The sequence below is a fragment of the Girardinichthys multiradiatus genome, chromosome X, assembly GCF_021462225.1.
Source record: "Girardinichthys multiradiatus isolate DD_20200921_A chromosome X, DD_fGirMul_XY1, whole genome shotgun sequence".
Classification (NCBI taxonomy): Eukaryota; Metazoa; Chordata; class Actinopteri; order Cyprinodontiformes; family Goodeidae; genus Girardinichthys; species Girardinichthys multiradiatus.
This window is the reverse complement of record NC_061817.1, coordinates 449,427-475,515: the sequence shown is the minus strand read 5'-3', so window position 1 is coordinate 475,515 and position 26,089 is coordinate 449,427. Positions and strand designations below refer to the sequence as shown.

Below are 26,089 nucleotides of genomic sequence, written 5' to 3'. Positions count from 1 at the left end.
CTGCATTCCGATCTCGTAAAGCTTTAACCTGCTGGTACCGGTGTCAGCTGATTCTTAGGTCTCTTTGAGAACCATAATTAAGAGAGAATTTGTTCCTAGCCCTCCTTCAGTAAATGGTTATGATCATTTATAGACTGTGGAGTTGCTTTAAAACTGGCTGTAACTATTTTAAAAGATCAGTCTGTGTGTACCCTCCAGAGGATATAGCCTTAACTCTGAGATCTCTAAACCCAGCATTTTCACACAGAGCATAAAAAAGTTGGCAAAAGTCAAGTACACAATGGTGAAGGATCGAAATGAACAGCACCTGCTGAAGTCTAGCTCTTTATTATAACACAATGAATGAACACACATGCCTTCATATGCCAACATAAAGCTTGTGAGCTTCCTTTATTTTTACAGCAAACTCACAATAGATGATGCAGAGTGCTGTTAGCGCAGACCGTTATCCCTTAAATGTTATGCTTCATTAACCCTAACAAGATTAAATTATTGATTTTCTAACTGGCTGGTTTGTCTGATTGTCTGATTCTGGCCACCATCTGATTTCTTGCTGCATCTCTAACACCACCATGTTTGCAAACTATGAAGACATACATAAATATTATGATTAACATTTAATAAACTACACAACAGCCATATTTAAATCCAATATGGAGGTCATCAAATGATGTTTTCTGCAAGAAGTGAACCATCCTTGTGACGACTCCATTATTGCAGGATTTTAGATGGAGTAATGTTCCAGTAGAAACTGCTTGTGATGTTTCAGAATCCAGAGGCTTCTGCGGTTACTAGTGGCCACTACCGATGGCCAGCTGTTCATCTATAATGTGGATCCACAGGATGGAGGCGAGTGCCAGCTGGCTTGCGAACACAGGTGAGGCTAATTCTGCTACACCTGAATGCATGCCACATTCACAAGTCAGATGAGGGTCTGTTCTCCAGCAGTGTTACAAGCAAGACAGAAGTCAGATGATATTAATATGCGGTGACCCCTTTAATATGACGGTTTGCTACTTTGTCCCTCCGTTACAGGCTCATTGGTGTTGATGAAAATCACAGAGGAGGAACAAAGTCAGAGGAAGGGCAGCTCACACAGAAAACTCGCTCCTCTCCATCTTATGCAGAAACTGCTGCCTTACCAGCCTCTGGCCAAGCCACGGCAACCCTCACTGGTTAGTAGTAGCCAACAGTTTATATTTAAGGACCAGTAGTTTTTCATCAACCTAAGCTTTCATGAATGACAATATTTTATTAATTAACCAAGTGACATCACTCTTGTGATGTTAGAAATAAAATCAATGAACATTATTGGGAGTCATGTAATGCTACCTTAATATGCAGTACAGTCCCTTACTGTTGCTTCCTAGAGAAGCCAAAGAAGATCTGATCTCCCCACCTCTACTCCTACCACTCTGTCTGGTGAAGCCATCTGCCCATATAGTCTGCGGTATGGAAATGTTGAATTTAGTAGTCTTAATTTTCCAGCTTGGTGATCCACTGAATGTTAATGTATTTACAAGAGATCTTTTATTCCACATGATAATCTAGGATAAAAAAAGTTTAAATGTCCTCCTCCTTCCTTCCTTCCTAAATCCCAGGGCTTTTTGAAGGTCTTGGAGATTTCAGTTTTATTTATATAGTGCCAATTCACAACACATATCATCTCAAGGCACTTTATAAAGTCAATTCAATCGAATCATGGTTTGCTTTTAAAAAGCTCAATCTTTTTGCATATAATATCTCATTGCCATGGTTACTCGTTGCCATGGTTGCTCATAATATCAGATGGCAGCAAGTAACCAAAGTACGAGCAGAGGTCATGTAAGCAGGGCAGCATCTATATTAGAATCTATATTATCATGGAATAATATAGATAATATATCCATAATAATATAGACACCTACTCTTCGATGCAAAAGGTAATGAGAAAAGGTGTACCCTGCCTCTTGCCTGTAGACTGCTGGAGAGAGGCACCAGCTCCCCCGAGACCCACTATGAAATAAGCAGTATAGGATATGAATGAATGATTAGGCTTTAATTGATTACAGATTCAATTATTAGTACTTCAAAGTAAGTGGAAACATTATAAAATCTTTTTGGTGGATTTTTCAAATGATCAGTGATAGTTGAGATAGTTTAGAGGTTAGTCAGTAATTTTAGAAAGCCACTTAATATTTCGTTAGGAAAGTTTATGCATATTTAATAAGTCTGTAGCAGCCTGACATGTTATGGATCCCTCATGTCAGGCTTTTAGCCCTGAAACTGAGTGGTACCGGTTTAAACCATACACCGGCAGCTGTAACCATGGTGACAAATGGGAGCTTCTAATATGGGTGACGTCAATTGTGGTAAACACTGAAGGGATCCTTCATCCGTCCTCAATAAAAATATGCAATTTTTCCTCTGTGAAAACTTTGATCAAAGCAACCAGCTCCACTGGTGGTGTTTAGTTCATCGGATTGCTTAAACTTAAGTTATGAAAATACTGTATTTATTGTTGATGCAGTCACCTACTCTGCCATGCAAAAGGTAATGAGGAAAATATGATACATGGTTTTTAAGTTTCTTTACAAATAAAAAAAAAACTGTTTCTATGTTCGTTTTGTTCTGTTTCTGGCCTTAGAGATTTGTTTGAGAACATTGGAGAACAAACCGCAAAAATAAAAATGTAAAATAGGAAATCCGCTATTCATCTAGACAAAACGATGCATTTATACTTTGAACCCACCGCCTCTATTTTTGACTGTGGCTGAAGTAATCTGATTGGATGTTTGCCCATTTTGATTTAGATAATAATCAATTCCTTTTGGTGACATGTGTCTCCTCCAAAAACTGGTCTCTGTTTATTGTACTGTTTATCTAATAAGGAGATCAAAATGTGTTTTGGCCTACATGCAAAATGCTATCTGTGGCTGAACACTGAACATCACCCTAAACACACAATCCCCACAGTGAAACATGTAGGGATTGTGGCAGCATCATGCTGTGGAGATCTTTTTCCATCAGCAGTAACAGAGAAGCTGGTCAGAGGTGATGGGAGGATGTATGGAATTTAATCCAGGACAATCCTGGAAAAAAACCTATTAGAGCTGCAGAAAATGTGACAGGAAAACCACCCTAAACATACAGCCAAAGATACAGTGGGATGGCTTAGATCAAAGCATAGTAATGTGTTAGAATGGCCCAGTCCAAGCCCAGACCTAAATTCAAATGAGAATCTTTGGCAAGACCTGAAAACTGATGTTCACAGATGTTCTCCATCCAAGCGCACTGAGCTTGAGTTGTTTTACAAAAAAGAATAGGTAAAAAATGTCACTGTGAAGTTCCCTCCATTTCTAAACGTTTTTCCTGTTCAATCAGCCAACTAGCTGTCTGATGTGTATATGATTTAGAGATGCACTGCTTTGTGTTCTCACCAACAGATTTCCCTTTGAGTTTACTGAAAAGCTTGTCATACAGTCTGCTGTTTTCACACAAACAGCAAAAATGTTGAGGAGAATGTAGGAAAACTGTGATTTGGACATTTAGCATCTGGGGATTTGGAAACCTTTGGCCTAATGATTCCTTTGTTTTCTCCAACCTCCAGGTTACTCTGAAGATGGCGGGGCAAAAAAGGGGGAAGTCATTCCTGAGCACGAGTTTGCCGCTGGGCCTGTGTGTCTGGATGACATGAATGAGTTCCCTCCTGTGAGCATCCAGAAGTGCTAAATATCAGCCATAGATCCCTGATACCATCAGTTAGTTGTAAGAAATATCAAACCTTCATGCAAACTAGCTAGTTTCCTGGCAAGAGTTCAGAACCAATGATTTTACCACATTCTCCAGACCCTGCATTTACAACTGCAGAGTCCACAAAATTTCCAGGTCTAAAGGAAGGGGGTTTTATCTCTAAGAGCAATGTAATGACTTAATGTAATGTCAATCTGGCATGCATCCTGTGGGTGTTTGCAGATTAGATTAGGGCCGTGAGGTAAAGGATAATTCAGCTGTTTTAGCTCGGCTTCTATCCCTTTTACGGATCACATTTTGAGACATCAATGTGTTGTATTGAAGGTGGTGAGGAGGGATTTGGTCGTTGAGTTCCCAACCAAAACAAAACCAAATGTATCCGTATTGGATGTTATCTTTATGATCCTTTACCTGCGTAGCTTTGTACTTCTGGTTGGTTAACTTTTTGGGGTTGAAACTGGAGCCGCCTCTTGCTGTATGTTTTATACTGTCCTGTCCTGTCGTACCCACATTACCATCAGTCCATCCATCCATCCATTCATTCATTCATTCATTCATTCATTCATCCATCCATCCATCCATCCATCCATCCATCCATCCATCCATCCATCCATCCATCCATCCATCCATCCATCCATCCATCCATCCATCCATCCATCCATCCATCCATCCATCCATCCATCCATCTCCCTCCCTCCCTCCCTTCCTTCCTTCTACTCACAGGTGCTGTAAGAAAATGTATTTGTGTGACTCCAATAAATTACGTCTATTACGTATCATCAGGAGGTCGCTTGGAGTTTTTTGGGTTGATCAGAGATCCTAATCGTTTCAGAAGTGAGGATTAGAACCAAAATCAAGAGGAAACTGGTATGACCCAAAGTTTTCAAAAAACAATATACTGTTCAAGGTAATCCGGGGTGGCCCACCAGTTGAGCGTCAAGAACCAGTACATAATCCAGCAGCACTGCAAAGAGCCGCACAACAAAATGTCCCCACATTCTTTATTTAAATGCCTTATAACATAACCCTTAACATTTTTTAACATTTTCATATCAGATTTTCTTATTCCTGAACTGATTACTTGAAAATAAAAACAGCTTAAAACACAACTCGTTCATATGATCACCTAGAGCATAGCCCCCTTTCTCGACTTTAAGCCAAGCAGTGTTTCCTGGCTCTTATCAACGGGCAAGAGGGAAAAGCTGCACTCCAGCCTTAAAACAACCTTAACTGTAAATCAGTCTGACAAAATTAGCTTTAAAGATCTCAGTAGATAAGCAGGTTGAGGCTGCAAATGTCTTTTTTCTTCTTTTTTTTCTCGGTGTGGTGGAGGAGGGCGCGGCTGAACTGCAGGCGTGTATAAAGCGCCCTAACTAGACAAAGAAGTTGAATGCAGGCGGAAGTTAATATTTTTCTCAAAAAAACAAAATAAAAATACTTCACTAACTGCAGTTAAAAAGAGAACTTTGACAGATCAGTGAAGTCGCTGCGAGCAGCACAGGACAGGGAGAAGAACCGCACGTTCGCCACTCCTGAAGTAAATTATACATGTGATATGAGCATTTTTCTATCACCATAATTCATGAAAATTACTTATTTACTAAGGGAAATAACATGAAATGCAATAGTGTAGTTACATGGGTAGGACAATGATGTGTGAAGGGAACAAATGTCAACATGTAGGTACAAAATGGGGGTACAATTTGTTGAATGTGAATTGACCTAAAGCTGTCTTGTTAAATCACAGAGGTGTCCACTGATTCTGTGCCTTTCTCTGGGGGGTTGTAAACACTCACTGATGAGGCACAAAGCTGTCTCTGTTTGGTAGAAATGGTGCAGAATTCTGACCGGGGTATTATGACAAACTTAACAATTTCTTGTTAATATGTAGACAGTTAATAAGCGCTATGATAGCGTTTTATCCCATGGATATGAACACTTTCAATTTGACTTGTTTTAAATTGCTAAAATCAGCTACGTCTGTCTGATTAAATGTTAGCCTTCCTCCTCTTAAAGGATTCTTTATTTTTCTACAAACTTACTGCAACATAGCATCTTTTCTCCTGTACTAAAACAACCTATTACTGGCAGTTACTTCGCATAAACCTCACTTTAAAAATCGGAACTGTCCCTTTGTCCCGAAACCAGCCAGCTCAATTGTTGAGACTGATAATCAAACTCAAAAAAAATGCTCTAAAAGTGATTCATAAATAACAATAAAAAACTCCTAAAATCCATAGAACATATGCCAGAATTGTCCTGATTGTAAAGATTTGGGACCTTGGCTGTGGAAAATACTGTAGGCAAAACTAACAAGTGTGTTGATGTGTTTTGGTAGATCGGTTGGTGCCGCAGCAGGACTGGAGGTGGCCAGGAGTGAGGCTGTAGAAGAACAAACACAGGCATCGGCCAGCAAGATGAACAGAAAAATTAAGTGTCAAATAATTACTGAGTGAAGAGGAGAAAACACTTAAAGGTCATACAGTAGGGAAAACAAGCTGTCTGTGATTTCCAAAAAAACATTTGACAATGATCACTGTTGGTTTTATACAACACCCAAAACAAGTCAACATGATGACTTTTCTGGAAATATGAGGTGCATGCGTGGGTACGAAATATACCCAAAACTTTTATTTTATTGTTACTTGTCAAATATACTATTGACATGCATTATTGTAGCACAATTAGGTTTTTTCTTAGTATTTCAGTTCACATATATTTTATTGTACATAGTATTTTATCACATTCAGTGTTTCTGTATATGCCTCCTGGAGAATTTTCAGAAGGTGAATAAGTACTGTATGTTTCTTTGTGCCTCATATGTTTTGTAAAAGTAAAATGTAATTTGCCAATTGCACAAGCCCAAAAAAAGAAGAAACTAAATATTAAACTCATAGAAGACTGAAACTATGCAAAACAATATCAATGTCCTGTTTTGTGTCATGCATTTTTGAAAATAATGTATTAGCTTATAGATATTTGTGACTTTTACAAATGAAATTTTTCTACCAGGATTCCAACTTTTTATTTAATGTGGGTTTGTATGGACTATCTAAGAACAGTCAATATCTTAAGTCCAGGAAGTACAGTTCTGGGCAGATGTTTACATCCAATAATTATAGCCCTGAATGTCGAATGTTCATTTAGACTTTTTAAAAATGCATTTAAACCTGGCTTTTTGCGGGGTGGAATGGTGATACAACTTACAACTTCAGTGATTTTAAAAAGGTATGAGTTGGGTGCATGAGTGTGAATTTATTCTGGACTTTCTTTAAAGTGGAACTAAACCAAAAATCAACTTTTTTTGGAGATAAACTGTATAAATTGGGCCCTAGAGGTGCTATCTTTATGCTATTGTGCAATTTTTCTACATTTTAATGTAAATATTGGTCCTAAAAGCATCTTAGTGGTGCCCTCTTTGGGTTGAACGGTGGCTACTGCAGTTGCATTTTCCAATTGGTTAATACGGTACATCTTGGTACATCTGTGCATCAGAGCCCTGTGTTGGGGTATAAAACCATCTCACTCAGACATGCGCCCTATGTAGCGAGTCAGGAGTTGGAATTGCGAGCATTGATCATATCCTTTTATGCTTTATGCCTTTGGTCATATGCTTTACTGGAGATAATATAAATCTAGATGTAAATGTAAACTTTCTGAAAGCTTGTTACTGCTTTGAACAATAGCCCATGCTAGCTATGATGCTGCTAACATCACCTTACTACTCAGAACTGGACCCATTCTGTCCTCCACAGTGCCAAGTGACTCTTGGCACTGCCCTCTTTGGTGGCATTTTTCAAAATCTGTCTGAGGGTGGGGTTATGCTTTTACATTGGGATTAATTCCACTTTAATGTACACATGTTCAAAATTATACATACAGATTCAAATCTAATAGGCTACTTGTTGTATGATCATTGCACCCTGGAAAACAGTTCGTCTTCAAACATCATTTAAAGTCCAAATTTCATGACATTAATGCCAATGATAACTGTAGATTTCTGACCTAATAATGGTAGAAACAAGTGGGATTACTGATAGGTGCATGAAGTAACAGGTTATCAGATAATGAAAACAGAAGAGCAAATTTTCCCCACCTAAAACAAATGAAGTGATGGAAGTCCTCCTTCTGTGGCTTGTTAGTAATTCTCTGTGTTTCTAACCTGAATGTGACCAAACAGAGTTCAAACATCCCTAATTAATAAACTCAAGTAGCTCCCAAAAATCCCTGATTTCTAGCACCAATAATATTGTCTAGAAAGGACAGCAACCAACAGCTGCAACAACAAAGGTGTCTCACTTTCAGACCAATGAAAAAAAGAATGTCTGTCACCATGCATCCCGTTTTCCTCTTATAAAAAGTCTGACTCCTCTAAGTTTGGATACGGAATACCTCGATACACTGAACAATTCACGTTTAACAACTCGGTGTTTAAAACCCTCCCAAACATTTAGTTTTTTCATTTCAGGGAGAAACACGTCTTCATTCTGTTGTATGTTAAATACATACACTCACTGGTCATTTTTTTGGTACACCACAGTGCTTCATTTGATTTACCATCAGAACTACCTTAATCTACATTACTAATTTTGCTCCAGATTTTACAATAGCATCACAAAGTTCCTGCAGATTTGTTGACTTAACATTTATGTTGGGAATCTCCTTTTCCACCATATCCCAAAGGTGCTCTGCCAGATTGAGATCTGGTGGCTAGGGCTACCACTGGAGTTCAGTGAACTTATTGCCTTGCTCCCGAAACCAGCTGAAGACTTTTTGTCCTGACTAAAACATTTGTGCAATACGAACCTTATGATCTCCTGGAACCTTTCTGTTAACTGCAGGTTTTGTTAAAGGACGCAAATGTCAGGAAAATCTACTAGAAATGTATGTTGTTTGCACATAGCAAATGCAGTAGTCTTGTTGCTTAGGTGTTAAAATGTTATGTGCATTGTGCTTTCAGATACAGGAAGTGAGAGACAATTTGACACAACAGAAAAAAGATCAGTCGTATTATTTATTGATTCTGTCGAAAACAAATTTTCATGTGATTTTAAAATGTAAACCAAACTAAGATCCTAACTGTGTTATAGTGTAGGATGAAGTGAAGTGAAGTGGAGAATCAAACATCATGCACAGGTTCACACCTGTCATCCTGTCTTCCATCTGAGCTGTGGATCTCTGCAGCTTCTCCAGAGTTACCATGGACCTCTTGGCTGCCTCTGTGATTAATGCCCAGCCTGTCAGTTTAGGTGGACATCCATGTCTTGGTAGGTTTTACACTTCAGCAGAACCTTCTCCCTGACCTGTCTGCTGTGTTCCTTGGTCTGATGAGTGAACAGCTAAGATTAGATTACACATAAATTAACCTTTTTTAATATTTAGGTGATTTCTCAAGGCAACAGGTAGCTTTAGACTTCATTTTAGGGTACCGGCAGAAAGAGAGCAGAGTACAAATGCATACTATCCTTTTTGAATCATTATATGTAACAAGTTTAGAAAACTATTGTCATGTTTCATCCAAATCACAATATATGCATCACTTTGTGTCGGTCATAAAATCCAAATAAATAAACTGAAGTTTGTTGTTGGAACGAAATAACATCTGGAAAAATTTATGTTTATGATCCTTTTGCAACATGACATATTGCATAGAAAGTTGGATCTCAGCTTGCAAAATAACACTAAAACTGAACCAGTTTATAAACAATCTTTAAAAGTGTTAGATAATAAAAAGCCTAAATATTGCCATCAATGTCACTGTAAAATAATTCTGTATTAGCTTATACCGTATTTCATGGTTATGCTCCTCCTCCACTTTTACTCCAATTTATTAATTCAGGAAAACTGCTTTTGGTGAAGCTATTTGTTCTCTTCATCCATATGTTATCTGGAATATAATCCCAAATAATATATATGGGAACGCTCACTCATCACCTCTTTTAGAGAATATCTTAAATTATGGCTCATGGAAAGCCAGAAATGTCAACATAACAAAATTTAAGTTTGTCTATGTTATTGTGCTTCTACATTTTATTAGTAGTATTACATTTGATTATTTTTCTTTTTAGTTTTATGTGCTTAACATAAACCAGATAATGGGACCACCTAACTATAATCTCACTTATTTACATGCTATTGTTCATTAATAGGTATTGGCTCATTTTAAAAACTAATCTAAAAATGCTGTTTTTGTTCCATGTAGACAGGCAGAATTTGGACATTTGTGACGTGTTCTCTCAAAATTAACTTTGACCAGTCTTTGTTATCATCAGCGGGGTCAAAGTATTGTGCACACTGTTAATTGTTGCTGCACCAATTCTTTATTTTGTAGATTCTAACTGCAAAAATATAAACTATTATGCTTTTGGAAAGAATGGTAGCTGGTCATGTTAAAACATGAAAACCTCAGCAGAGTAGAGTCAACAACAGCTACCTTGGAGTTCTTCTCCTTACTTTTTGAGTAGTTCAGATTTCTTTATGCTGTTCTGTTGTGTTTTTACATCATGTTCCCAGGTGTAGGGTGTGGCTAAAGGGTCAGCCAATTACAGACATTTCCCTGTAGTGATTTTAAAAAGGTATACTTGTGCCAACTTTCACAGCCAGGCCAGACTTGGCACTGTTTCTACTTGCTGTGCTGTGAGTTTTCTTATCCACCATCTGTGGTTCAGGCATTCTAAAGTCCACCCCTTTTATGGCTTAAATGTTCTCATTTCTGCTTTCTGGCTTTCAACTGCAAGCTACAAGGTCGCAACACATCCTGTGATGCTTGAGCAACCTTTCAACCACAGTGTACTCCAATCTACAGCTTAAACAGTGATGAAACTTCATCCGCTCAACCTTGCAACCTTTCACCAATAACAACAAATCTGTTGTTGGCTGAAACCATCCACCTTGAGGGACTACATGCTGCTGAGATGACACAAAAACAAATTGGATCTGAGAACAAAGAGGGGGGAGAGGAGATAGAAGATATTAGCAGAGAGAACCTCCAACATTTACGTGTAATGGGTTGGAAAAACAAAGATCTTGATAACAAAGGATGAGTGAAAAACCTGAGTTTCTACTGCACAAGGGGTGTTTTCTTTGTTTGGAGCGGGTCACCTCAGGGAGGCACCCTGAAAGTCATCTCTGAGGTGAATTTTGATACAGTACAGTCTGTTTGTTTGATCTGGACTGGATTTTCAGACACAACTTGACAGAAGGAACCTGTACTATTTGGCATAAAATGAAATGAAATATATATATTTGTGGGAGTCAAGAAGACTACGTGTGAAGAAATTCCTCTAAACACAGCAAATGTTGGCTTTAAAAGAAGCAGGTTTGATGAGAATTTGATGAATATTTTTGCATTTTTTAGGAGCTACCCAATGCTCACTGACAGATTGACTGCTGGATTACAAATGTCCTTTAATCAGACACCATAGCCTCCTTAGACTTCAGACATGTGTTATTTGTGTTTTCATTACAAGCAAACTAGTGACATCCTTGGCCACATAGAAAAGAGGCTTTTATAGATCTGTCTGTCCATCCATTTGCCCTCCAATATTTCATGGAGCACTTGTACATTTCTAGTATAGACCATATCACTACATAAAACTTGTGATTAGGTTTTGAGGTAAAAGAAAATCAATCTTTTTAACATTTACCATTTTGTTGGTGAATATTATTTGCCAAGTGCAACAGCCACCCACAAACTTTATTCATGAATGAATAGTGTGCCCTATCAAAATTTAGGGCAGGACCTGGTCCGGCCTTGTCTTAGACACACCCCTGCTTTTTCCATACAAGTATATGAGGCCAAGGGCCTTCAGAACATGCCACAGAAGTCTGAAAAATCATCACACTTGCGAGAAAGGTATGTCAACTTTACATCTCACATGCTTTAATACTGGCTAAATTAGCTAAAATATTCATCAACATTAAATGTTGCTAAGTTGAATTACACATGAAGAAACTTAGAGAATATTTTCTATAGAAAACGGTCAGGGACTTACATAATCTTTGCAGTCAACTTTCAGGACAAACTCCACTTATGTAAACGCATCTTTAATATTTTACCAGACAGCCTGATGTTCCTCTTCTCCTTTCTCACGCCTTCTACACCAGTGAACTGCAGCATGACTGTTTTTAATTTACTTGATGAATTAAGTACTTATTATTTGCAAAAATACGGTTAATTACAGCAATAAAATCCATGTATTTTAGATAGATATTTATTCTTTCTGCTGTTTACTTCTCAAGTTGATGGAGTTTTTAAGCTAAAAGAAAAACAGGAAAAAGAACAGCTAAAGGAAAAAGAAAAAGCCAACTATGATCTTTTATAACCACACTGAAATGTTCCTTTTATAAATGATTTGTGACATTAAAATTTAACAGAACACAGATAGACGCTACCACAGCAGGCTGAATGGGAAGCTGTTTCAAACCACCTCTAGACCGGAATAAACCTGCTCATCCCAACCGCGCGACCGGTATGCGCAAGGTATACGTAGCGCGCGCCAACTGGCGCATCTGCATTCAGGATCCATGGTAAAATCTGACAAATTACATTCTACCTAACGGAAACCCCGATTTGGTTCTCGTAGAAACGCAAACTATTCAAAATATCAGTTTTTCCCCCTTTGTGTCTGATAAAGGCCACAGTTAATCGTCCTTTCTTTAGTGTGGTACATTTTTTTTTCATGTTACAGTAAACGCGACGAGAGACAGCGACGGCTCGAGGCACATTGAAGATGCACGTGTACGGCAGACGCGTGGGCGCAGTGAAGAGCTGCGCGTTCATGAAGCCGGGGACCCGCGTGCCCGCGTTTGAATATACCGGCTGAAGCCGGTAAAGGGCTGCGAAGACAGGCAGGACATAACTCTGAAGACAAAGGATGCTGCCGCTGACAGAAAAGACTTACACACTGAGGAAGTAGATGTATTTAACAAATAGTTCCATTTTAGCGCGAAAAATATTTAAATATCGTTTTAGATATTTAAATATTAAAACAATATAAGTGTTTAACTGCTGCTCTGTCGAACTAAGAAAAACACCAATCTTTAGAAATCATAAAGATACCAAAATGACGAACAGATAAAGGAAGCAAGAAGTCCACAAGATTCAAAAGACTGCCTCCCATCCACTGCTCAGCTCTGCCGGTAAGTGTGAACTTGGCTCCAAGATGCTGGTTAACCTCCGTTCTTCAGCCTGCCTCCTATCCGCTTCATTGCAAATGCAAGTCTTTACTTATTTTAAATTTAACTTTTTATTACATATAATGTTTTTTTTTTTTACTGATACGTAAATGTTCCGTCTACTATCATTCCTTTTCAAAAAGACGTTTATAAGCCAGTTCCAACTTGGTTAAGATAACAGGGGGAAATCTGGTCCAAGTGAAATGTTTGAAGAGCTCTTCCTGTTGTGAGGCGCTGCCAGGCAAGCAGGGGCAAATTTAGACCCGGGGGTAACTGCCTGCATCAGTGTGGGAGAAACCTCTCGCATGCGGCACGTTGACATCATCCCGCTGCCTCTGCAGTGCGTACAACCCAAACACAGAAAACAAGACGAGAGCACGGTTCTTTTACGCTAAACATACCGATAAAAACCAGACCAATCCGGTTAAAATGGTCTGAGTCAAAAACAAGCAGTTTCACCAAATACCACGCGGAGTGCGCGCTGCTAGCTAAAACACATTTTAGGATTAGAATTACAAAATCATTTCAAAATAATCCGTAAAGTTCTTTAGATAAAACGTGAGCATGAATAGCGTAGAAAGTGCTCTGAATGCAATTTGATAACGAGGTAGAAGAGTTAAAAAGTCAAAAATGAATGAGCTCATAACATTTTTGGATATTGATTAATTTCATAGATGATTGTGTACTGAAATGGATAACTGGTCTGAGAAGCTTTAAAAGATGGCAGGAAAACTAAGGATTTACCAATCAAAATTACGTCTAACTTTCGATCTCCATGTTCTTGAAAAGTTGATTTTAATTTAAATGATTTCACTCAGAGAAATATTCCTGTTTTAAGTGGTCATTAGTGATTTGTTAGGAGTAGAGGTGACATCACGCCAAATGTGTCACAAATATTTTAACCATCACAGATGTACAGATTGCGAGTATAACTCAGTATAGAATCTCATATTAGTTATTAGTGAAGCAGCATTACCAACAGCAGTCTGTGTTTTCTACCAGACAGTCAAGGTGAAAATTGTTGATTGAGAGTTTGTGTCTAAAACAGACATTTAATAACAACACGAGGAAAAGTAGCAAGTTTTCAGCATTCAGAAGCTAGAACCAGGGTATGTTCTGATCTCTGTTCACAGTTTTCTGGGGTGTGGTTACTAAGTAATAAATTATTGTTAATATTCAGTCAACTTATAAGAGGACTCAATAAAAAGACATAGTCACCATTGCTTGCCTGATGTCCATACTCAATATTATGCAATAAATAAATATGTAACCCTTTAAAACAGGGTGAGGTAATGTAAACTGGCAGTGCTTCTTGCTTCTGCCTAAAACTAGCCCACAACTTATTTCTGACAGGATTCCTGAGACAGTCTTAGATACCTGCTATTCAGTTGTTATGATATGAATATAAATGAAATTGAACCACAATAAAATCTGGTGTGTAGTTCACTGGAAGCTCTCACTAGAATCTGCTTTGTTCATTAAAGTGTTTAAGTGTCTCGGAGGAACTGGTTGCCAGTTGACCCTGTGCTGATCCTGACGCGACAAGTCAAAGTCTCTGCAATAAAACATTTTTTAATCAGTATAAACGTATCAGACCCCCTACAGTTCACTCTTACATCTGAGATAATAAGCTTACAGCTATGAAAATGACCTATGATCTAAAAATGTTTTGTGTTGGGACAGTTATCTATAGTGGAGGAGCTTTATTTAAAATGGCTCATCAGGCCTTAGTGGTAATGCTCTCGTTTTTATGTGGTCCTAAACACCTGTCCCTACTTTATGCAGCCCTAACAACAGATTAACCCTGCAGTGAACACTGTTTACAGAACACAGCATTTGCACCAACATTGCACCTGAAAGACTGAGACCACAGGCTGAGGACAGTGAGTTCCTAATCTAATGCATGGAAAGTGCAAGAATCAAAGGTAGTCAAACCGTTTCTAGAAAAACTTGGTTCTATACATTTGAAGCTCAGGAACAAAAAGATGAGGGTTTCTATTTACATAGAACCTAAAGCCAACAGTTTTTACACAAAATACATACTGCTCCTGAATTAGTTATAAAAAATAACATTAAAAAAAACATTTAAATGAATCAGTGGTTCAAAATCTAAAGTAGATGAGACTTTAAAAAGCTGCATATGCATGGATCATATTTCAGAGGGAAAACAGGTTTTCAAATCTCCTCATGTCTGCTTGGGATTCTTAGTCCCATCTGGTAACTTCAGCCCACATTTAACACAGTAATAGTTGATATGTTTAGACACAAAATGAAGATCAACGTAACCTTAAGGTTTGTTGTTGGAATGGTTTTGTTTTGTTTTTTTGGAGGTACTTTTATGTCTTTCAGAAAGAAAAAGTGAGCCAATGCATTAGCTTAATTGTTCTGGGACTTAAGTCATTCGGACTGCAGAACATCAACACCACTGACCCGTCCGTAGAGTGTGAGCTGTTAGCATGAAATGACACTAAATGATTTAAGATTCATTTCCTCTTTTTCAATGCTTCAACATTCAGCCATTTTGTATGTCACTATCAGAGGATATCTAAATATGGGGAAGAAAAAAACTATGGTTGAAGCTATTGACCCAACCTAAATTAGAACATTCAGGTTTCCGTCAAATGACCTTTTCTTCAAGTCACTTCTGATTAATAATGGCAACATCCCCTCTGTGAAGGTCATACCTGCTAAAATGCAACTCAGCGTACAACAATTATTTGTAGAACAATTTGAGAACCAAAGAAGCTCCCCACATCCTTCCACCCCTCAAACGACGACACAGAATCCATGTCTGCAGCTTCGTCTTTCTGCTGAGCCATGCTATGGTTCATGTTCATGTCTGTTTCTCTTACCAGGAGGCCTCTTGTAGCCATGAAGATTCCCAAAGTACCTCGTTGTTTGAGTCCAAATGTTTACCCAGAGGTGCCAGAAGGGGGGTGGGGCTGGGCCGTGGCTGTGGCCTTCTTCATGGTGGAAGTCAACACGTATGGAGTCCTCAAGACCCTTGGAGTGTTCCTCGAGGATCTCATGACGGAGTTTAAGGAGACCAACAGCCGGGTCTCCTGGGTCATCTCCATCTCTGTGTTTGTCTTTGCCTTCACAGGTTAGTCATTATGTTTTTACTGGTATTTCTGACAAGTGACTAGGACTTGAAATGTTGTCTTTGTTGTAGGTGGAAGACCAAACACATGTACAGCTCATGCACTTCATTTGTCACACATTCAGTCTGTTTCATGTGGATTTTATGTCGTAGACCAACACAAAGTAGTGCAGAACTGTGAATCAGAAGAATAGTGATAGATTGTTTTCACTGTTTTAATGTCAGCCTTATCTGACCACAGTGTCTACAGCGTCCGTTCACAACATTTATTGATTATGGTGTTTCAACTCCACCCTCAGCCCCTCTGGCTTCGATGCTTAGCAACCGCTTTGGCTGCCGTCCTGTGGTCATGATGGGGGGCTTCCTCATGAGCCTGGGAATGATCTCCTCTGCCTTTATCAACGGCATCAATGAGATGTACATCAGTATTGGCATCATCTCAGGTACAAGAAACTCACACAAACAACATCTCATCCTATCCACCTGACTGTCTATGTAGAACACTTGTTTGTCTGACTATGTTTGTGTCATTTTATAAAGTGGAGTTCCCTCTGCTTATCCCCGTGATCTTGTTTAACGCCCACATATTATAAACTAAAGGGACTTCTAGCAGTGTCAATAAAATCTGAAACAGTATATTCCTTTCAAGAATCGTCTAATGACTGACAGGTGAAGAACTTCTCTGAAACACTACATAGAGAGATCTGTCTATTACCTAATGCCTGGTTCACACAGCATGATAATTATGCCATTGACCCTATCTTCCCCTTCCGACAATCTTAAGGATGCCCTGTGATGGCTCTAAAGATAATCTAATGAGATATACGTGCTGTGTGTGGTGCTTTAAGAGTGATCTGGTCTAGTTGGAGCCGCTCTGACCTTAAATGAGAGATATTCAACATGTTGAATCGTCTTGGCCCGATATCCTAGTGCGTGGGGCATTCCCCGAGGACAAACGAGTCTGTTGAATGTGACGTGTAGCCAATCAAAAAGCGAGGTGATAAAAACACAGAGACAGACAGCTGCCATGGTGCACTAGAAATCTATGCACGTTTGTTAGAACTGTAATTATCCAGGAAATAGAGAACAATGTAAACACAGAGTATGTGTTTCCTTTAACCAACACCTTTTCTTTTTGTATTGTTGTTTTCTCTGTTAAAATTAGTCCACAAACTATCGCCATTGCTTCTTCCTTATGGGCCATATTTATTTATTCTGAACTCACGTTTGATCTCTAGAGATTTCCTGTCTGACATCTAAATGTTTGTGGTGTGTGTTGTGCTTGCTGTGTTCCTGGACACCTCACACTGTAAGACCAAACCTGTTATACCTACGATTTTATTATCATCATTCAATTTCAATTCAATTCAGTTTATTTATATAGCGCCAATTCACAACACATGTCGTCTCAAGGTTCTTCACAACAGTCAGGTTCATACATTCAAATTAATCGTAACCATTGAACAGTTCAGTCAGATTCAGTTATTTATTCAAATTGGATAAAAAGTTTTTCTATCTAAGGAAACCCAGCAGATTGCATCCAGTCAGTGACTTGCAGCATTCACTCCTCCTGGAAGAACATGTAGAGACAGTGGACAGTCACTGGTGTTGACTTTGCAGCAATCCCTCATACTGAGCATGCATGTAGCGACAGTGGAGAGGAAAAACTCCCTTTTAACAGGAAGAAACCTCCAGCAGAACCAGAACCAGGCTCAGTGTGAGCGGCCATCTGCCACGACCGACTGGAGGTTTGAGAGAACAGAGCAGAGACACAAAGAGAACAAATAAGCACTGATCCAGGAGTACTTTCTATGGGAAGGAGAAGTAAATGTTAATGGATGTAGCTCCTTTAGTCGTTTCATCTAGAAAGAAAGAACAGATAAACTCTGAGCCAGTTTTCAAGGTTAGAGTCTGAAAGAGAGCACATAGAGTTAGTTACAGTAGAAGCTCAGTCAGTAGCCATGTCTAGGAGAGAGAAAGGGTTAAACACTAAAAGACAGGGTCATGTGGATCATCTGTAGAAGGTGAGCATTAAGTTGTTGCCAGCAGAAGCTCAGACGATTCCCCTCTCCAGAAAGGTGTCACAGGTAGACACAGAGTCAGGCCAGTTGTAGCTTCTAGGAAGAGAATAGAGAGAACATAAAGTTAAAAGCTGAAATAACAGCAAATAATGCAAAATTGGAGAGTAGTATGAGAATGTAGCAAAGAGGGTGAAAGTGGTCATTATGTCCTCCAGCAGCCTAAGCCTATAGCAGCATAACTACAGAGATAGTTCAGGATAAACTAAGCCACTCTAACTATAAGCTTTATCAAAAAGGAAAGTTTTAAGCCTAGCCTTAAAAGTAGACAGGGTGTCTGCCTCACGGACTAAAACTGGGAGCTGGTTCCACAGGAGAGGAGCCTGATAACTAAAGGATCTGCCTCCCATTCTACTTCTAGAGAATCTAGGAACCACCAGTAAACCTGCAGTCTGAGAACAAAGTGCTCTGTTAGGAACATATGGACCAATCAGATCTCTGATGTATGATGGAGCTAGATCATTAAGGGCTTTATATGTGAGGAGGAGAATTTTAAATTCTATTCTGGATTTAACAGGGAGCCAATGAAGGGAAGCTAAAATAGGAGAAATATGATCTCTCTTTTTAATTTTCATCAGAACTCTTGCTGCAGCATTTTGAATCAGCTGAAGGCTTTTAACTGCATTTTGTGGACATCCTGATAGTAAAGAATTACAATAGTCCAGCCTTGAAGTAACAAATGCATGGACTAGTTTTTCAGCGTCACTCCTAGATAGGATATTTCTAAGTTTGACAATGTTCTGGAGGTGAAAGAAGGAAATCCTAGAAACCTGTTTAATATGGGATTTACATTGCCTTGCAAAAGTATTCAGCCCCCTTGAACTTTTCAACCTCTTGCCACATTTCAGGCTTCAAACATAAAGATATAAAATTCTAATTTTTTGTGAAGAATCAACAACAAGTGCGACACAATTATGAAGTGGAATGAAATTTATTGGATGTGTCAAACGTTTTTAACAAATAAAAAACTGAAAAGTGGGGCGTGCAATATTATTCAGCCCCTTTACTTTCAGTGCAGCAAATTCACTCCAGAAGTTCAGTGAGGATCTCTGAATGATCCAATCTTGTCCCAAATGACTGATGATGATAAATAGAATCCACCTGTGTGTCATCAAGTCTCCGTATAAACGCACCTGCTCTGTGATAGTCTCAGGGTTCTGTTCAAAGCACAGAGAGCATCATGAAGACCAAGGAACACACCAGGCAGGTCCAAGATACTGTTGTGGAGAAGTTTAAAGCTGGATTTGGATACAAAAATATTTCCCAAGCTTTAAACATCCCAAGGAGCACTGTGCAAGCAATCATATTGAAATGGAAGGAGTATCAGACCACTGCTAATCTACCAAGACCCGGCCGTCCCTCTAAACTTTCATCTCAAACAAGGAGAAGACTGATCAGAGATGCAGCCAAGAGGTCCATGATCACTCTGGATGAACTGCAGAGATCTACAGCTGAGGTGGGAGAGTCTGTCCATAGGACAACAATCAGTCGTACACGGCACAAATCTGGCCTTTATGGAACAGTGGCAAGAAGAAAACCATTTCTCAAAGATATCCATAAAAAGTCTCGTTTAAAGTTTGTCACAAGCCACCTGGGAGACACACTAAACATGTGGAAGAAGGTGCTCTGGTCAGAAGAAACCAAAATCAAACTGTTTGGCCACAATGCAAAACGATATGTTTGGTGTAAAAGCAACATAGCTCATCACCCTGAACACACCATCCCCACTGTTAAACATGGTGGTGGCAGCATCATGGTTTGGGCCTGCTTTTCATCAGCAGGGACAGAGAAGATGGTAAAAATTGATGAGAAGATGGATGGGACCAAATACAGGACCATTCTGGAAGAAAACCTGTTGGAGTCTGCAAGAGACCTGAGACTGGGACGATAAAGCCAAGTCTACAATAGAATGGTTCACAAATAAACGTATTCAGGTGTTGGAATGGCCAAGTCAAAGTCCAGACCTCTATCCAATCGAGCATCTGTGGAAAGAGCTGAAGACTGTTGTTCACTAACGCTCTCCATCCAACCTCACTGAGCTCCAGCTGTTTTACAAGGAAGAATGGACAAGAATTTCAGTCTCTCAATGTGAAAACTGATAGAGACAAACCCCAAGAGACTTGCAGCTGTAATTGTAGCAAAGGGTGGCGCTACAAAGTATTAATGCAAGGGGGCCGAATAATATTGCACACCCCACTTTTCAGTTTTTTATCTGTTAAAAACGTTTGACACATCCAATAAATTTTATTCCACTTCATGATTGTGTCCCACTTGTTGTTGATTCTTCACAAAAAATTTGAATTTTATATCTTTATGTTTGAAGCCTGAAATGTGGCAAGAGGTTGAAAAGTTAAAGGGGGCCGAATACTTTTACAAGGCACTGTAAATGACATGTCCTAGTCAAAGTTAACACCAAGGTTTTTTACTTTATTACCGGAGGTCAATTTATTGCCATCCAGGTTAATTGACTGACTAAGCAGTTTCTTTTTTAAATACTCCGGTCCAAAGACGACAACTTCTGTCTTGTCTGAATTTAGAAGCAAAAAATTTAAAGTCATCCAAGTTTTTATATCTTCAAGACATGCTTGTAGTCTATCTAACTGGTTGGGCTCATCAGGATTTATGGATAAGTAAAGCTGAGTATCATCAGCGTAACAGTGAACATTTATCCTATGCTGCCTGATAATTTGACCTATTGGAAGCATATAGTAAAGAGAATTGGCCCAAGTACTGAACCCTGTGGTACTCCACAATTAACCCTGGAGTTTAAAGATGATTTATCATTTACATGAACAACCTGGAATCTGTCAGACAGATAAGATTTAAACCAGCCTAACCCTGTTCTCCTGATCCCTACAGCATATTCCAGCCTTTCTAAGAGAATATTATGGTCGACTGGATCAAATGCAGCACTGAGATCTAACAGAACCAGAACAGACACAAGTCCATTATCTGAGGCCATAAGAATATCATTAGTGACTTTCAGCAGAGCTGTTTCAGTGCTATGATGAGCTCTGAAACCTGACTGAAACTCTTCAAACAGGTCATTGCTGTATAAATGTTCACACATTTGATTAGAAACTATTTTCTCAAGAATTTTAGATAAGAATGGAAGATTGGATATAGGTCTGTAGTTTATTAAATCATCTCGATCAAGTGAAGGTTTCTTAAGTAAAGGTTTAATTACAGCTAACTTAAAAGCCTGTGGTTCTGATCCATTTACTAAAGATAGATTAATCATATCTAAAACAGGGCTGGTAATCAGAGGGAACACTTCCTTAAATAATTTGGTTGGGATTGGGTCTAACATACAAGTTGAAGGTTTAGATGAAGTTAATATTTCTGATAACTCAGGAAGCTCCACAGGATCAGAACAGTCCAAACACAGATCAGGTTCTGCAGTTATTTCCAATGTTGTCTCACTTGCTGAGGATGAAGTAATCATCTTCAGGAGTATGTCAAAGATTTTATTTTTAATGGAATCAATTTTATTTAAGAAGAATCCCATAAAGTCATGGCTGCTAAGAGCTAAGGGAATCATCAGGTTTTGAAATCAAGCAACAGTTTTAAAACGTTGCCTTGTGAACCAGGCAAAAGCTTTCTAGGAGGGACAGACAGAAACAACACAAGCCTGAGATAACAGTATAACATTTCTGGGGGGAAATGATATCTTGGAATATGACTAAATTAGTAATCTTTGTATTAGAGAACAGTAACGTTATTTTTTTTTAACAGAAGGCACTGCTAGCTCTCCCACCATGAATACCATGTCTGCCTCTCCAGTGGAACATGGCTAACTTTACAATTCCTTCTTCTCTCTCCCTTTGTCTCTTGTTGTCTTTACATGCATTTTGTCTTCCAGCCGTGGCTGTAGCAACCCTGTCTCCTCTCAAGCAGCCTGCCATCTTTGACAAAGGAGGGACCCGGCGGCTTGACTCTTTGACCCACCCCCCTAGCCATGCAGTGTTCCTATCAATCGGACCAGTGGCTGTCATGTCCCCTTTTTCTTTTCTCGTCTCTTTTTAGGGTTTGGTTTCTGCCTCGCTTTCCTCCCCACGGTCACCATCCTAGCCCAGTACTTTTCCAGGCGGCGAGCCCTCGTCACTTCCATCGCTTCCTCTGGAGAATCCTTCGCCATTTTCGCATTTGCACCTGGTGAGTTATACAGTCTCCTAAATCTTACTCTTTCTGCCCGTTATAACATAGAAAATGTAAAAAGCACAGAATGAAACATACTTATTATTGAACTCATGTCAGAGAAATGTTCTTTGATGCTATCAAACATGTAAAGTACCTTAATGTTGCAACGTGTTTGTCAGGTTGCAGTCACAAACATCCATGTCTTTAATTAGGATTTTCTGGCTATGGAAGGAAAATCATAGATGATTTTCAGATTTCTGAATTATTTGTATATGGTTGTAGTTCCAGCTGTAAATCATTTAGGCATTTGTCTCCACCAGCTTCTACACAACTAAATGTTTCTTCAGTCTTTTTTGCAAGCAGCTCAACTCACCCATATTGGATGGAGAGTGTCTGTAACAATCAAGTTTCAAGTCTTGTCACTGATTCTGTACTTTGACTAGGCCATTCTTACTCATGAATCTGCTTTGATCTAAATCACCCCATTGTATCTCTGGCTGTATGTTTAGGGTGGTTGTCCTGATGGAAGGATAACCTCCAACCTAGTCTAAGGTATTCTGCAGCCTCTAAGAAGTTTTCTTCCAGGTCTGTCCTGGATTTAGCTCCATCCATCTTGTCCAGCTCTCCATCGTCTCTGACCAGCTTCTTCCTGTCCCTGCCAAACAAATAGTGTTGCCACCATCATGTGTCACAGTAGGGATTGTGTGCTCAGGTAGATTTGCAGTATTATTTTTCTGCCATACACTATGGCAGTGGCATGAAGGCCAAAAAAGTTCAGTTTTGGACTCCTCTGAGTAGAGCACCTTCTTCAACATGTTTGCTGTGTCTCCGACTTTCCTTGTGGCTTTCTTTTTTCCAATCTTTCACAAAGGCTAGACAAGTAGCTGTCCTATGGCAGGTTCCTCCACCTAACCCGTGGATCTCTGCAGCACCTCTAGAGTTACCATAGTCCTCTTGGCTGTGTCTTTGATTAGGTGGACATCAACGTGTTGTTTGGTCTGCAGTTGCTCCATCTCTCCATGTTCAGATGATGAGCTCTGAGAGATGTCAAAACTTGAGATATTGTTGTAGAATCTAACCTGCTTTAAACTTCTCCACAATTTTCTCTCTGAGCTGTCTGCTGTGGTCCTTGGTCTTCATGATGCTGCTTGTTCTCAGATGTTCTCTAACAAACATCTGAGGCTAGAAATAGAACTTAAATGATGGACTGTTGTGTGTCACATGAAATGCCAATAAAACAGTGAAGTTTGTGGATTTAAGGATGTGAGGACAGTTGTGAGTCATTCTAGAAGTAGAAACCTTTACGTGAAAGTATCATAATAGTTGTAATTATGTTCTACATAAAAACAATAACAATATGAATCACAGTGAACATGTCTCTACAGCCTTCACCAGACTGAAGGAGGTCATCGGCTGGCGCTACTGTCTGGTTGTTCTCGGCGTCATGCAGGCATCTGTTATTGGCTTTGGCATCCTCCTACGTCCAATCAGAATTGAGTCGGAGCCTGTAAAGGAGGACAGTGACTCAGACTCCCTGTCTCTGAAGCAGATCCAAAGTGATTATGAGCTGGAGAACGAACAAACACGAACCTCCCTCAGCTCAGCCATCTCCCAGGGTTCTGGGGACTCAGGTGTAACGTCCCTCTCAACGTCTGACGAAGACCTCGGAAACGCTGAAACAGAGGCAAAGGCTCTGATGCGGTGGGGGGATCAGGACAAAGAGATCCTGGAGAAATCAGCATCCATGCCTCCCAGCACCCCCCCCAGCACCCCTCCCAGCACCCCTCCCAGCCCAGTCAAGGAGGAGCTTGATGTAGAACTATCAGAGGGAGAGGCCTGTCCCCTCCAGCCCTCCACCCCCAAACTCTTGGACTTCTCTATGCTTAAAGACGGTGCCTTCATATGGTACTCGCTCTTCGGCCTGTTTGCAACGTTGGGCTTCTTTGCTCCACAACTTTACATCATTGAACTGAGCAAAAGCCGGGGCGTGGAGCCCAGCATGGCCTCCTACATGCTGTCTGTGATGGCTGTGGCTGAAATCTTTGGCCGCTTTTCCATTGGCGTAGTGTTAAACAAAGTTCGCTGTAAGAAGACCCATGTACTGCTGGGGTGTGTAATTCTCATGTCCCTGGTTCTGGTGGCCTTCACTATTGTGTGGGAGTTCTGGGGCCTGTTGGTCTGCTGTGCTCTCTACGGCTTCTTCATGGGCACAGTTGGCTCCACACACATCCCCCTGCTGGCTGAGGAGGAAGTGGTTGGCATCCAGAAGTTGCCTTCATGTGTTGGAGTCTACGTCTTCATCCAGAGCTTTGCTGGCCTGGCTGGGCCCCCACTAGGAGGTAAAGTTAGCTTCTTTTGCTGTTTTATTTGAACCATCTGTGATAGTCTCTAAATCCTAACATCTGACTTCTCTTTGCCTTCAGGTGTGTTGGTGGATGTCACTCAGAACTATGGAGCAGCTTTTTACTCATGTGCAGCAGGAATGGGACTCAGTGCTGTCTGCCTGGCTCTGGTTGGTGTGGTCAAGTCTGGAGTGTGCCAAAGAATGAACAGAAACAAGAACACAGAAGAAGAGAAAAATATATCTCAGGACAGTAACCCATTGGACTTTCTGGAGGTCGACTTGGTTGAGAACAGTTCAGTCAAACAGGCTGAGGACAACCGCTCAGTTATTTGAGAATGACCACAGCAGGACTTTACCTCATAGAAACCAACAAAGTAGAATCCAGAGTTCTGCATGTGCTGTCTGTGACGTCAGCTGCTGCTGATCAAACCTCAGGTGTTGCTAACTCACTTTTAAGCAAGCCTGAAGTCCAGTTCTTCACAGAAAGGAAACGTTTTCTGCTGGAGACCCAAGACATGGCTGCTGGGTCTATGTCATCATATCTGTTTGCTTTAAGAATGTGGACCATAGAGCAGCACAGATAGGAGGTCATGTCTGACTGATGCTTTTGGTCCCTAGCCTCTTCTCTCTTTTTACAGTAAACACTATAGTCTGACTGACAGCAGACATCTGAACCAGTATTTAGGGTGATTTTCTGTCATAAAGAAATAAAAACCATTTGGAGTAACTTACTTATTTATTTTTCGGATGTTTTCCCAGACCAGTAACAGACAGGTAAAAATGGTTCAAAGTCTGCTGTCTGTCCGTGTTCTGCTGGTTGTTGGTTCACATTTGATTAATAAACAAATAAATGAATTCATTTCATAAATAAATGAAACGTGTTCCTGTGAGTAACTGTGTTTGAGGCTTTAGATAAAATAGTGAGAGCAGTAAGCACAGCTTGTCTGAATGGGACCAGCTTCACAATAATTGAACAAACATTCTGCTGCTCAAGAGACCGACACAAGCTCTGCAGATTGTTGATCTGAAGATGAGTCTGTACAACAAATCTTATCCTTAGAATCTCTATCATGATCACTGCAGCATCTGATCCTCCAGAGTGAGCTCATGGAGTCAGAGCTCTGATCATGGAGGTTAAAGGATGCATGAATCTTTAATTCTGTGCTGCTCTGAATAAAAGAACAATTCTTTTATCTCTTCATGATCCTGTTGCTGTACTGTAGAACTCCCCTTGATGCCAGACAAATTCAAAAGCAATGATCATTCAACAGACCGCTTAGTTTGTGACTGGTTGGAAAACGCTGGATGTTGACATGGTCTCATATGTCATGTATGCAAAACTGTCTCCTCTGCAGCCTCGGAGCCAAGTTAAGGGTTAGCTTAGAAAATGTATTTAAAATGTTTATTTGATGTCTTTCTTATTTTGTAATTTTTTTAATGAAGTGTCAGGCAGGTACATTCCTGATAAGTGATGTACCACATACCTTGTGATTTTTTAAATAAAATCTCTAAAACAAC

The 26,089-nt window shown here is 39.8% G+C and overlaps 2 protein-coding genes across 4 annotated transcripts in view; both read left to right on the top strand.

The window, feature by feature from the left end:
• The window catches only part of LOC124863408 (WD repeat domain phosphoinositide-interacting protein 1-like), a 33,762-nt gene extending 27,110 nt beyond the window's left edge, over positions 1-6,652 (top strand). Inside the window, exons 10-13 of one of the 2 annotated variants that reach the window (XM_047357772.1) lie at positions 770-877; positions 1,036-1,175; positions 3,590-3,690; positions 6,071-6,652. In XM_047357772.1, the coding sequence (XP_047213728.1) occupies positions 770-877; positions 1,036-1,175; positions 3,590-3,690; positions 6,071-6,112 (391 nt within the window). In that variant the 3' untranslated portion in view covers positions 6,113-6,652. Of the gene's footprint in view, positions 1-769; positions 878-1,035; positions 1,176-3,589; positions 3,748-6,070 lie in introns of both variants that reach the window. The other variant, XM_047357773.1, reaches the window with a different exon arrangement.
• A 4,916-nt stretch (positions 6,653-11,568) lies between these two features.
• On the top strand, positions 11,569-26,089 carry LOC124863402 (monocarboxylate transporter 7-like). Of its 2 annotated transcripts, none has more exons than XM_047357764.1 (6): positions 11,569-11,587; positions 15,765-16,012; positions 16,309-16,452; positions 22,114-22,242; positions 23,613-24,566; positions 24,651-26,089. In XM_047357764.1, the coding sequence occupies exons 2-6, from the start codon at positions 15,781-15,783 to the stop codon at positions 24,902-24,904; spliced, it is 1,713 nt and encodes a 570-aa protein (XP_047213720.1). In that variant the 5' UTR covers positions 11,569-11,587; positions 15,765-15,780; the 3' UTR covers positions 24,905-26,089. The 2 variants fall into 2 exon arrangements, with proteins under 2 accessions (XP_047213720.1, XP_047213719.1); XM_047357763.1 differs by lacking the exon at positions 11,569-11,587 and adding an exon at positions 12,536-12,873.

Coding starts and splice junctions, on each gene's coding strand:
- LOC124863402 (XM_047357764.1), top strand. CDS start 15,781: ATGAAGATTCCCAAAGTACCTCGTTGTTTGAGTCCAAATGTTTACCCA. Junction 16,453..22,113: donor CAGTATTGGCATCATCTCAG/GTACAAGAAACT, acceptor GTCTCTTTTTAG/GGTTTGGTTTCTGCCTCGCT. Junction 24,567..24,650: donor GGCTGGGCCCCCACTAGGAG/GTAAAGTTAGCT, acceptor CTTTGCCTTCAG/GTGTGTTGGTGGATGTCACT.